The 14,084-nt window shown below is 47.6% G+C and overlaps 1 protein-coding gene and 1 pseudogene across 2 annotated transcripts; one reads left to right on the top strand and one right to left on the bottom strand.

Annotated features, from left to right (window-relative positions):
• Nucleotides 1-515, bottom strand: part of LOC140419595 (uncharacterized) — a 21,363-nt pseudogene extending 20,848 nt beyond the window's left edge.
• On the top strand, nt 481-14,084 carry LOC140419594 (uncharacterized). Of its 2 annotated transcripts, none has more exons than XM_072503517.1 (2): nt 481-630; nt 7,508-14,084. In XM_072503517.1, the coding sequence occupies exon 2, from the start codon at nt 7,861-7,863 to the stop codon at nt 8,809-8,811; it is 951 nt and encodes a 316-aa protein (XP_072359618.1). In that variant the 5' UTR covers nt 481-630; nt 7,508-7,860; the 3' UTR covers nt 8,812-14,084. The 2 variants fall into 2 exon arrangements, with proteins under 2 accessions (XP_072359618.1, XP_072359617.1); XM_072503516.1 differs by lacking the exon at nt 481-630 and adding an exon at nt 1,119-1,165.

Here is a 14,084-nt window from a genome sequence, read left to right as displayed (position 1 = left end):
ATACTTGTTTCTCAGGGGAACGACCGCAGGGGATCCCTGCACTGACTGCTTCTTCCCAGTCCCTCTTACAGTTTCCCATCTATCTCCAATCTTTGGTGTAACTAATTCCCTGAAGCTGCTATCTATGACCCCCTCTGCCTCCCAAATGATCCGAAGTTCTTCCAACTCCCTAACTCGGTCTTGGAGGAGCTGGAGATGGCAGCACTTCCTGCAGCTAAAATCAGCAGGGACACTAACGGCATCCCTCACCTCAAACATCCTGCAGGAGGAACATTGCACTCCCTTCCCTGCCACCCCTCTGACTTTCTACCAAGATCTGGCTGACAACTAAATTAAATTTTTTTAATTTAAAAAAAAAAAATAATAAAATATGGTACTTACCTCACATCAATGGGTTTCCTCTCCACCAGAATTTATTGGTGAGGGTCTTCCCAGAAGTCCGCGGGTCGACTTCCTGTTCCCGCATTAAACACTAAAAAAAAAATTTTTAAACAGCAAAGAGGGACCGAAAACGGGACCAGGTAAGTGTTTTTAAAGGAGAGACTTACCTCCCAGAAATCACTTCCGCACTGCCCCCGCTGCAATGGACTAGCCTGCTCTGCTCCTGCTGAAATGGACTGGGCCTGCAAGGTAAGGAAGTTGTTAATCTGTACTTACCTCACCCAGACAGCGACCTTTTAAATGGTCCCCTCTGCCTCGCAGCCCCCGCGCTTTTTCAAACTCCCGCGCTGTTTCTAAGGTCCCGCTCTCCCGAACTAACAGCAGACCTGCAAGGTAAGGAAGTTGTTAATCAGTGACTTATTATGGGAACAGGCACTGTGTCTGTTACTCTCAAAGTGAGTGAATCCTTTGCTGTTTATCCTCTGGGCCCCATCCCCACTATTATTGTCTGATTGTCCCACTGAGACTCTCACTGTTATTATTGGGCAATCAGTGAGTCAGTCTGAGCCTGTGGCCGCTCTCACCATCTGGAACCGTCACAATGCCTGGGTGATTGACGGCAGCACCGGACCAATAGGAAGAGGAGGGGCGGGACTGGAGGACGACTGGGAGCGGCTGGTCCTCCAACTAATCGGAGTGAATGAGGGGCGGGGCCCGCTGTGATTGAAGCATGCGCAGTGTGGGTAATGGTGAAGGAGAAGGGCTGTCTTCAGATCGGAAATTGGTAAGGGGCGTTTGACAATATGGAGGGAGGGAGAGATCGCGGGAGTGGGCGGAAACGTTGTGTAAAGCTGTTGTGAGTCGCAAACCTCGGAAAATTTACGGAACTCAGTTTGTACCGAGCGGGGCTGCAGCTCCTCATATTCGGCTCGGGTTAACGGCCGCCATCTTTATTGGATGTGCATCAGGGCGCATGCGCGTTTTGTCATGTTTGTCGGGGCCATGTTTCAATGAGTGGGAGGAGCTTGTCCCCATTGTTCAGAATGGAGACAACTTGTCCATCAAACTGGATTAGTCTTTGAGTCCCAATGTCTTATTGATGATGCAAAGTGGTAGCAGAGATGGAAAGAAAAGAAAGCCAATCCTGCTCTCCAGATTTCACTGTCTTATTAATATATCTCTCTCTAATTTCTCTCTCCGCCCTCCCCATATATCTACATTGTGCTTCAAAAAGAAAATCTCCCTTAATCCCCACACAGAAAAACAGATTTATCAGAAAATATCAAAAACTATATAGAGGTTATCACAACACCCATCCCACCCCACAGGGAACGTAGATCTTGCCCAATACAGATAAATGGACCCCAGTCCATGCTTTACAATGAAGCCGTTTGCCTTCTCCAGTGTCTCAATGGAAGTCTTTGGACTCATGTGAGCCGCAGATTTGCCGGGTGTACCACCCGAATTAAACTTCTTTCTTGCATAGAGCAGCCTGAACCTTATTAAAGGGGGCTCGCTTCCTCACCAGTTCGGTTCCCACATCTTGGTAAATGCTCAGTAGGATAACTGAGTGAATCCCTTTCCACACTCCCACGGTTTCAGCATGCTGCTGGTGTCCTTGTCGCTTTCCACGTTTGATGATCAGTTTGTGTCTTGTCCCCACAGAGTGAACGTGTACGGTCTCTCCTCGCTCTGGATGGGTGATGTTTTTTCAGACTGTGTAACTGGTTAAAGCTCTTTCCACAGTCAGTTCCCTGGAACATTCTCACTCGAGTAACGTGTGTGTGGATCGGGTTTTTTTTCATTCACACTGAACTTGAAAATCTTTTCCTACAGGCAGAACAGACAAACATTTCTTCTGCCACATTCACACGCCAATGATATTGAGGTCCTGATGAATGGAGTGACTCTGTTAAATCTTTTTAAAAAAATTTAGAGTACCCAATTTATTTTTTCCAATTAAGGGGCAATTTAGCATGGCCAATCCACCTATCCTGCACATCTCTGGGTTGTGGGGTTGAAACCCACGCAAACACTGGGAGAATGTGCAAACTCCACTCGGACAGTGACCCAGAGCCGGGATCGAACCTGGGACCTTGATGCCGTGAGGCAGCAGTGCTATCCACTGTGCCACCTTGCTACCCAACTCTGTTTAATCTTGACGACTGACACCAGCCCCCGGATCGCCTTGCCCAGTCCCCTAAGCTCCCGACCCGACCCCCGACAGCAAAACCCGGCCCGGCCCAACGCGACCCCGAGAGACCCGCCCAGCGACCCGACCCGGAGACGCCCGCCCAACAACCCGACCTACCTGGTGATGGAAGAAAGAAAAATCCACGTGGAGGCCCAACCGGGCCTACTTCAAGATCCGACCCCAGGAGCGCCCAGGGAGGCAACAGACCACGGGACCGAGCCCAACTTGCCTCAGGAAGCCCCTGCCCACGACCCAGGACCCCCAAAACGGCGGAGATCCCGCACGAGGACCCAAACGCGCTGCAAGGTATTCCCACGCCCACAGAACGCTGGGACCCATCCAGATCGCAAACATGCCCCCCTAGCAACCCCTCTATCTCAACCAGTGCCCGGGACCCTGCCAGACACGACCCCAGATACATAAACAGCGCCCTGGACCCCGCCAGCGCCCTGGACCCCGCCAGACGCAACCACCTACCTTCCACAAGAGCTGACATCTCCCATCGGATCCCGGTCATCCAGCAGCAGCCGCCGACCGAGGAAGCGAGGGAAACGCGGCTGTCTGCAGGTTAGACTGAAGCAACGCGGTTTCAAAACCCCTCTCCCCAGCATACTCCTGGCAAACGTCCAAGCGATCGAAAACAAGCTGGATGAACTTATCGCCAGACTTACCTCTCAGAGGTGCTCTGTTTCACAGAGACATGGCTCACCCCTGCCTCACCGGACTGTGCCATACAACCTGAAGGCTTCTCAATTCACCGGGCGGACCGCACGGCATCATCAGGCGAAGCGAAGGGTGGAGGGGTGTGCCTCCTCATCAACTCCTGGTGCTTGGATGTGGCGACCGTGGCGACCTACTGCTCCCAGACCTGGAATACCTGACCGTGAAGTGCCGCCCATATTATCTTCCATGTGAGTTCACTTCAGCCATTATCACAGCAGTCTACATCCCACCCCAGGCAGAAGTGAGGAAGGCGCTGGACGAACTATACACAGTTATAAATAACTATGAAACAGAACATCCGGAGGCCTTGTTCATCATGGCCGGAGACTTCAACAAGGCCAACCCCAAGAGTGTACTGCCAAAATTCCACCAGCGCATCTCCTGTCCCACCAGGGGCGACAACACTCTTGACCACTGCTACTCAAAAATCAAGGGCGCCTATCGTTCCATCCCCTGACCGCACTTTGGGAAATCAGACCCTAAGACGGTGCTCCTTCTCCCGGCATACAAGCAGAAACTCAAGCGGGAGAATCCAGCTAAGAAGGTTGTGCAGTGCTGGTTCGAGGAGACAGATGATCTCTTACGTGACTGCTTAGAGACAATGGACTGGTCCATATTTAAAAACTCAGCGACCAACTTAAATGAGTATGCCACCACCGTCTCAGACTTCATCAGCAAATGTGTGGACGACTGCGTGCCAAAGAAAGCAGTACGTGCATTCCCCAACCGGAAACCATGGCTCAATCGTGAGATTGGCTCCCTACTGAAGGACAGATCTGAGGCGTTCAAGACAGACGACCCTGACCTATACAAGAAATCCAGGTACGATCTCCGCAAAGCCATCTGAGATGCCAAGAGAGAATATCAAACCAAGCTAGAGTCACAGACAGACTCTCAGCAGTTGTGGCAAGGACTAAGCAACATAACGGGCTACAAACCGAAGCCGAACAGTATCTCTGGCAGCAGCGCACCCCTCCCCAATGAACTCAATGCATTCTATGCTCGGTTCGAGCAGGTAACTAACAATCCGCTGTCGAGTGCCCCAGCAGCCCATAATTCACCCATACCCACCATCACAGCTTCCGAAGTCAGATTGGCCTTCCTGAAAGTGAACCCTCGGAAGGCGACGGGCCCAGACGGGATCCCTGGTCGTGCACTCAGAGCCTGCGCGGACCAGCTGGCAGAGGTATTCGCAGACAACTTTAACCTGTCCCTACTCCACTCCGAGGTCCCCACCTGCTTCAAGAAGACCACCATAATACAAAGAAGAACCAGGCAACGTGCCTCAATGACTACTGACCAGTGGCCCTGACTTCAGCGGTAATGAAGTGCTTCGAGTGGTTGATCATGAAGCGCATCACCTCCATACTCCCAGAAGGCCTTGATCAACTGCAATTCGCATACCGCTGCAACCGCTCCACAACAGGCACCATTTCCCTGGCCCTACTCTCACCCCCAGAGCATCTCGAAAACAAGGACTCCTACATTAGACTCCTATTTATTGACTACAGCTCTGCCTTCAACACCATAATCCCAGCCAAGCTCATATCAAAGCTCCAAAACCTAGGACTTGGCTCCCCACTCTGCAACTGGATCCTCGATTTTCTGTCCAACAGACCACAATCAGTAAGAATGAACAACAACACCTCCTCCACAATAGTCCTCAACACCGGGGCCCCGCAACGCTGCCTACTTAGCCCCCTACTCTACTCCCTGTACACACACGACTGCGTGGCAAAACTTGGTTCCAACTCCATCTACAAGTTTGCTGATGATATGACCATAGTGGGCCGGATCTCGAATAACGACGAGTCCGAATACAGGCGGGAGATAGAGAACCTAGTGCAGTGGTGTAGCGACAATCTCTCCCTCAATGCCAGCAAAACTAAAGAGCTGGTCATTGACTTCAGGAAGCAAAGTACTGTACACACCCCTGTCTGCATCAACGGGGCTGAGGTGGAGATGGTTAGCAGTTTCAAATTCCTAGGGGTGCACATCTCCAAAAATCTGTCCTGGTCCACCCACGTTGACGCGACCACCAAGAAAGCACCACAGCGCCTATACTTCCTCAGGAAACTAAGGAAATTCGGCATGTCCACATTAACCCTTACCAACTTTTACAGATGCACCACAGAAAGCATCCTATCTGGCTGCATCACAGCCTGGTATGGCAACTGCTCGGCCCAGGACCGCAAGAAACTTCAGAGAGTCGTGAACACCGCCCAGTCCATCACACGAACCTGTCTCCCATCCATTGATTCCATCTACACCTCCCGCTGCCTGGGGAAAGCGGGCAGCATAATCATAGATCCCTCCCACCCGGCTTACTTACTCTTCCAACTTCTTCCATCAGGCAGGAGATACAGAAGACCGAGAACACGCACGAACAGACTCAAAAACAGGTTCTTCCCCACAGTCACCAGACTCCTAAATGACCCTCTTATGGACTGACCTCATTAACACTACACGCTGTATGCTTCATCCGATGCCAGTGCTTATGTAGTTACATTGTATATGTTGTGTTGCCCTATTATGTATTTTCTTTTCTTCCCTTTTCTTCCCATGTACTTAATGATCTGTTGAGCTGCTCGCAGAAAAATAGTTTTCACTGTACCTCGGTACACGTGACAATAAACAAATCCAATCTAATCCAATGTGAAGGTTGATTTGACTTTCCATCTGTAAATCCTCCCCTTGTAATATCCTGTAAAGGAGTTTACAAAAGTCATCACTGTCAGTCCAGGATAGAAATTTTGAACAGACAATTCTAGTTTCTCTGGAACATTTTTCTCCGCCCCACACACTCTCCCTCCTCCCTGGGCTGAAATCCAAACCCATCTCACCATCTGCACCATTTCTTTCCTCCACTCCCAGTTTTTTCTCCCTCCCTCTCCTCTGCCTGGATTCAGTTCTCCAGCTCCTGTCTGCAGACTGACAATAAAATCAATGGGTCTCATTGGGGGTTTAGGGCCTCCAGTCGGTGTTTGTGAATCCTCCCACCCACCTCCCAGGGTTTCCTTCCTTCCCAGAGATCAGAGTCCTCATTGATGATTTGAGCCCAAACAGGAGCCACGCTAAATTGTCCCTTGATTGGGAGAAAAAGAATTACCTGAAGGTTCGCGGCTCCACAAAGTGTTTCCAACTCCTGCCACCCATCTCCTTAACAGGTTCACGCATATATTTGACTGACTAAAAGCCTGGTTCTTAGCACTGCTGCCTCACGGCGCCAAGGACCCGGGTTCAATCCCGGCCCCAGGTCGCTGTCCGTGTGGACTTTGCACATTCTCCCTGTGTCTGAATGGGTCTCACCGGATTGGCCACGCTAAATTGCACCGTAATCGCAAAATAAAATGGTTACTCTAAATTTATTTCAAAAATGGATTTACTTCAAAAAGGAGGTGGGTTCCCCAGGAGATGGCTGACATTTCAGGGGACATTAAATTAATAATGGACAGAGATATGTCTCATGTTGTTGCGTGGTACAGATTAGATGTATGATTAGATGTTTGTAATAAAGTAAATGCATTATTATTTCTCATCTTGTAATATAAGACTGCAGCTCCGTTATAAATTTCCAGTCATCTCTTCCTTCAGAGGGTTGTTAGTCTTTGGATTTCTCTTCCACAGTGACCAGTTGTATCTGGGGGTCATTGAATATATTGAAGCACAAGTTTGACAGATATTTTATTGACAATGGAGTTGAGTGTTATGGGGAACAGGTAGGAAAATAGAGAGAAAGCTGAGATGAGGATGTGGTGAAGCTTTGGAATTCTCTACCCCAGAGGAATGTGGAGTCTCAGTTATCAAGTATTTTCAAGACAAATATTGACAGGTTTCTAGATATTGAAGATATCGAGGGATATGGGGATTGTGTGGGGAAAATGATGCTGAGGTAGATCAACCAATGATCTCATTGACTATTTGAGCATATTCAGTGGGCTGAATGGCCTACTCTAGCTCCTATTATAACCACTGTGTTCTGGTCAGGAAGCAGTGAGCTGAGCTTGGATCTGTCAATCAACATGAATCAGCACCTTCAGGAGAATTGGGAGGGTGAATATTCGATACAGCAGAGTGAGAATGGAGGGAGATTGTGTGCGATGGAGATTTACAGCTTTTGGAGAATGAGAGAGGAAATAATGTTCCATAGGAACTCGAATTGTCTGTTCTGAATTTCTAACTGATTACTTTTGTAAATTGTTTTTAAAGGATATTGGAAGAGGAGGAATTATAGACCGAAATCTCAAACATCACGTCTCAATGTGACAAACTCAATCGATTCCTTCTGATCTGAATATCATCGGCGAGAAGGAAAATGTTTGTCCGAAATGTCGGCTTCAAAAGATTTTAAACTTGAATGTGACTGGAAAAGCACCAAGACCCGCACAACACACATCCGAGTGAGAGTGTTCCAGTGAACTGACTGTGAAAAGAGCCTAAACCAGTTAAACAGCCTGAAAAAACATCACACCATTCACAGTGAGTGACTGTGCACATGTTCTGAGTGTAGACAAGGCTTCCGCTGATTGACCAAGCTGGAGAGACACGAGGAGACCCAAAACATGGAGAAACCGTGGAAATGTGGTGACTGTGGGAAGGGATACAGATTCCCATCTGTGCTGGAGATTCATCGCCGCAGTCACACCGGGGAGAGGCCGTTCACCTGCTCTAAATGTGGGCAGGGATTCACTCAGTTATCCACCCTGCAGTCACACCAGCGAGTTCACACTGGGAAGGGACCGTTCACCTGCTCTCATTGTGGGAAGGGATTCACTCAAGCATCCCACCTGCAGACACATCAGCGAGTTCACACTGGGGAGAGGCCGTTCACCTGCTCTCAGTGTGGGAAGCAATTCATTGATTCATCCACCCTGCAGAAACATCAGCGAGTTCACACTGGGGAGAGGCCATTCACCTGCTCCCTCTGTGGGAATGGATTTACTCGGTTATCCAGTCTGCAGACACATCAGCGAGTCCACACTGGGGAGAGGTCATTCACCTGCTCGCTCTGTGGGAATGGATTCACTCGGTTATCCAGTCTGCAGACACATCAGCGAGTTCACACTGGGGAGAGGCCGTTCACCTGCTTTCAGTGTGGGAAGGGATTCATTGATTCATCCGCCCTGCGGAAACATCAACAAATTCACACTGGGGAGAGGCCATTCACCTGCGCTCAGTGTGGGAAGGGATTCACTCAGTTGTCCAGCCTGCAGTCACACCAGCGAGTTCACACTGGGGAGAAGCCGTTCACCTGCTCTCAGTGTGGGAAGGGATTCAGCCATTCATTCAACTTAAGGAAACACCAGCGGGTTCACACTGGGGAGAAACCATTCACCTGCTCTCAGTGTTGGCAGAGATTCCGTGCTTTATCCACTCTGCAGAGACATCAGCGAATTCACACTGGGGAGAGGCCATTCAGCTGCTCTCAGTGTGGGAAGGAATTCACACAGTTATCCAGTCTGCAGAGACATCAGCGAGTTCACACTGGGGAGAGGCCGTTCACCTGCTCTTAGTGTGGGAAGGGATTACATAGAAACATAGAAAATAGGAACAGGAAGAGACCATTTGGCCCTTTGCGCCTGCTCTGCCATTCATTATGATCATGGCTTATCATCCAACTCCATAGCTTAATCCCCTTTCCTCTCCATATCCTTTGATCACCTTCGGCCTCATATGAGATCTACCTTATATCCTCAGACTGCGACTTCTGGTTCTGTACACTCCCACCATTGGGAAAATCTTTCCTGCATCTAATAATAATAATAATCTTTTATTGTCACAAGTATAAAGTTAATGTGTAAAGCCCCTTGTCACCAAATTCCGGTGCGTATTAGGATCAGCTGGTACGGGAATTGAACCCGCGCTGCTGGTTTTCTTCTGTATCACAAACCAACTGTTTAGCCCACTGGGCTAAACCAGCCCGATCTACCCTGTCAAGTCCTATATTAAATATTATAGGGTTCTATGAGATCCCCCATTCTTCTGAACTCCAGCGAATTCAAACCTAACTGATTCATTCTCCCATATGTCAGTTGCACCATCCCAGCAATCAGTCTGGTAAACCTTCGCTGCACGCTCAGATAAGGAGACCAAAACTGCACACAATATTCCAGGTATGGTCGTGCCAAGATCCTGTATAATTGCAGCAAGATATCCCTGCTCCTGTACTTGAATCCACTCGCAATGAAGGCTAGCATACCATTTACCGCCTGCTGTAGCTGCATGCTTACCTTCAGCTACAAAAGAACAAAGGAAAGTACAGCACGGGAACAGGCCCTTCGGCCCTCCAAGCCTGCTCCGAACATGCTGCCCGTCTAAACTAAAATCTTCCACACTTCCGGGGTCCGTATCCCTCTATTCCCATCCTGTTCATGTATTTGTCAAGATGCCCCTGAAACATCACTACCATCCCTGCTTCCACCACCTCCTCCGGCAGTGAGTTCCAGGCACCCACTACCCTCTGTGTAAAAAAACTTGCTTCGTACATCGCCACGAAACCTTGCCCCTCACACCTAAGACCTATGCTCCTTAGTAATTGACACATCTACCCTGGGAAAAAGTCTCTGACTATCCACTCTGTCTATGCCCCTCATAATTTTGTAGATCTCTATCAGGTCACCCCTCAACCTCATTCCAATGAGAACAAACCGAGTTTATTCAACCTCTCCTCATCGCTAATGCACTCCATACCAGGCAACATCCTAGTAAATCTCTTCTGCACCCTCTCTAAAGCCTCCACATCCTTCTGGAAGTGTGACAACCAGAATTGAACACTATACTCCAAGTGTGGCCAACTAAGGTTCTATACAGCTACAACATGACTTGCCAATTTTTACACTCAATGCCCCGGCCAATGAAGGCAAGCATGCCGTATGCCTTCTTGACTACTTTCTCCACCTGTGTTGGCCCTTTCAGCGACCTGTGGACCTAGATCTCTCTGACTGTCAATACTCTTGAGGGTTCTACCATTCACTGTATATTCCCTCCCTGTAATAGACCTTCCAAAATTCATTACGTCACATTTTTCCGGATTAAACTCCATCTGCCATCTCTCCTCCCAAGTCTCCAAACAATCTAAATCCTGCTGTATCCTCTGACAGTCCTCATCGCTATACGCAATTCCACCAATCTTTGTGTCGTCTGCAAACTTACTAATTAGACCAGTTACATTTTCCTCCAAATCATTTATTTCTACTACGTACAGCAAAAGTCCCAGCACTGATCCCTGCAGAACACCACTAGTTACAGCCCTCCAATCAGAAAACCACCGTTCCATTGTTACTCTCTGCCTTCTCTGACTTGGCCAGTTCTGTCTCTATCTTGCCAGCTCACCTCTGATCCCGTGTGACTTCATCTTTTGTACTTTTCTTTGTTCTTTGTATCCACTGGCTCTCCCTTGTCAACTCTACCAGTTATACCTGCGAAGAATTCCAGTAGATTTGTCAAGCACGATTTCCCCATCATAAGGAACCTACATTTGTCTTCACCAATCTTTTTCTCTTCACATTCCTATAGAAACTTTAACAATCAGCCTAATTTCCTGTTTTATGCCATTCCCAACATCACCACTGCAGTTTGGGGTCTGTGTACGATGCCCAATAATTTCTTTTGCCCCTTGGTGTTTCTCAGCTCCACCCATACAGATTCCACATTGTCAGAGCTAATATCCTTCCTCACTATTGCATTAATTTCCTCTTTAACCAGCACTGCCACTCCACTGCCTTTTCCTTTTTGTCTGTCCTTCCTAAATACTGAATATATTCAATTCCCATCCCTGGTCATCCTGCAGCCATGTCTCCATAATCCCCATTATCTCACATCCGTTTACGTCTCTTTGCGTGATTCACTCGGTTATGCCGTCTACAGTCACACCAGGGAGTTCATACTGGGGCAACGCCATTCACCTGCTCTCAATGTGCGAAGGGATTTAGTAATTTATCGCACTTTCTGAGACACCGACAGGTTCACAACTGATTACAGGGATTGGACTCTGCTGTTATTGTTTCAGTTCTCAATTACATCCAGGACTGCATTTTGTTCATTCTGTTGGTCAATGGGGATGGTCAGAGGGTTTCCTTCTGCTGGACTGGCTGGTCTCACGACTTTGCCTCCAGTGGGCTGATTCTCTCTGAGCCTTCTTGCGAATATCTGGTTTCGCATTTCACAAGGATCAAAGAGTGAAAGGGTGTTTGGAGGTTAGAAGATGTTTCATTACCATATCTGTTTGGAAACTTCAAAAATCATGCCACATTGCCATGAAGTTGGGCTATGGTGGTTACATGGTTGTTTGGTTTATTTTATCTTGGTGCTTCTCACAGAAGGAAACTATCCGGGTGTGAGGGGCAAGTTGTCTGAGGTGCCCTGGGAAACTACATTAAATAGTATGGTGGGAGACAGGCAATCACTAATATTTAAGGAATTATTACAGATTTACACGGGGATCGGTTCGCTCAGTTGGCTGGATGGCTGGTTCGTGCTGAGTGACACCAACAGCACAGGTTAAATTCCCATACTGGCTGAAGTTAGCCATGGTCTGTGTCAGTATTTATGTTCCACATGAGCTGCCACCCACCCCTCTACATATCCCCCCATTAGCATCTCCTATTCTATCGCCCTCGTGTGTATCTAGCTTTACGTTCAATGGATTCATGCTGTTCATCTCAACCACTCGCTGAGTAAAGAGGTGTCTACTGAAATTCCAATTGGATTATTGAATTCCTTCATAATCTTAAAGATTCCATCAGGTCACCCATCAGTCTTCTCTTTTCCAGAAAAAAGCAGCCCCAGCCTTTCCTTAGTGTTAAATGCTCTCAGTTCTGTATATTATGAATCTTTGTTGCACCTTCTCCAGTGCCTCTATTTCCATTTTCTAAATGGAGATCACCAATGTTGACAGAGCTCCCAGTGTAGTCGAACCCTGGTTCTAAACAAGTTGAACATTTCCTCCGTGCTTTTCAATTCTATCCCTCTGGAATGCTAACCTATATATGGGTCCCACACTTTAGGAAAGATGTGAAGTTCTTTGACAGGGTGTAGAGGACATTAACAATAATAATCTTTATGGTCACTATAAAGATTACAGTGCAATGAAGTTACTGTGAAAATCCCCTAGTCGCCACACTCCGGCGCCTGTTCAGGTACATCGAGGGAGAATTCAAAATATCCAATTCACCTAACCTGCACATTTTTCGGGACTTGTGTTTTCTTGATAGAAACTGGAGCACCCGGAGGAAACCCACCCAGTCACGGGTAGAACGTGCAGACTCTGCACAGTCAGTGACCCAAACCGGGAATGAAACCTGGGACCCTGGTGCTGTGAAGCATTCGTGCTAACCATTGTGATAGAATGACACCAGAGATGAGGGACTCCAGTTAGTTGGAGTGACTGGAGCAGCTGAATTTCTCTCCTGAGATCACAGCATCTGGAGAGTGGGGAATGGGGCCATTCAGCCCTTTGAGACCGTGTCGGCTCTCTGTGGAGGAAGCCAGTCTGCCCATTGCTCCGTTCTATCCCCAAATCTGTGCAGGTTTATTTCTCTCAATGCCTATCCAATTTCCTCTTGAAATCCTTCCGTCATCTCTGCATCTCCTACCCACATAGGCAGTAGGTTCCAGGTCATTACCACTCGCTTTACATGTACATAAGGCTGCTAGAGCACAGAGGAGTCTATTTGACCCATTTTCCCCGTGCCAGCTCTCTGTACAGCGACCCATTTAATCCCAGCGTTCGACGATTTTGTTTTCTTTTTCAGAATGAATCAAATAATCTTTTGGATGTGACAGTCCAATGAGATTCCAGCACCATTTATCATAGATTTTACAGTGCAGAAGGAGGCCATTCGGCCCATCGAGTCTGCACCGGCTCTTGGAAAGAGCACCTTACCCAAGGTCAACATTTCCACCCCATCCCCATAACCCAGTAACCCCACCCAACACTAAGGGCAATTTTGGACACGAAGGGCAATTTATCATGGCCAATCCACCTAACCTGCACATCTTTGGACTGTGGGAGGAAACCGGAGCACCCGGAGGAAACCCACGCACAAACGGGGAGGACGTGCAGACTCCGCACAGACAGTGAACCAAGCCGGGAATCGAACCTGGGACCCTGGAGCTGTGAAGCAATTGTGCTATCCACAATGCTACCGTGCTGCCCCTATAATAATTATAGACGGTGTATGCTAAACCACAACAAATTGCTGTATTTTACTACAAATAATTGTGCATATAGTGCGTCTGGAGTTTCACAGAGTTTTCAAAATGGTGTCAATGTTGTGGTTATCACACAAAATTAAGACTCAATCTTTATTAATGATTCTGGTGAGGACACCAAGTGTAATGTATCCGAGTTTGCGAACAATTAGAACAAGTGTACAATTCTATAAAACCCCTCACTACCACTGGACCTCCTAAAGTGTTTTAAACCCAATGGAGTACTTTTGAAATATATATTAACTGCTGTAATGTAGGAAACTGTAAGCACCAGGTGTGATCACATTTAGTTATAAAATTGTCATTTTCATAGTGTATTCACTGTCATTTGTAACAAGGTCAAGGAAGCCCTTTTATACCTTTAACATGTGGCTTCCTGCAACCATTTCACCTTCTGTACCTTTTCCAAATTAACTATGCATTGATTTCATAGCAAAAAACAATAATTATAGTCATGATTATTCAGTAGTGAACATTGATTATCATAAGTGAATTGGTGTGTTCGGTAATTATATTGCAAAGACTGTGTTATTTTTTAAAATAAATATCTAATCAACCAAAATGTTTCCAGAAA

The sequence above is a fragment of the Scyliorhinus torazame genome, chromosome 5 (genome assembly GCF_047496885.1).
Source record: "Scyliorhinus torazame isolate Kashiwa2021f chromosome 5, sScyTor2.1, whole genome shotgun sequence".
Classification (NCBI taxonomy): domain Eukaryota; kingdom Metazoa; phylum Chordata; class Chondrichthyes; order Carcharhiniformes; family Scyliorhinidae; genus Scyliorhinus; species Scyliorhinus torazame.
Note: the sequence above shows the minus strand (reverse complement) of the source record. Positions and strands in the feature narration are given on the sequence as shown.

What these genes read in the sequence shown, in the direction of transcription:
- LOC140419594 (XM_072503517.1), top strand. Translation starts at nt 7,861, where the DNA reads ATGGAGAAACCGTGGAAATGTGGTGACTGTGGGAAGGGATACAGATTC.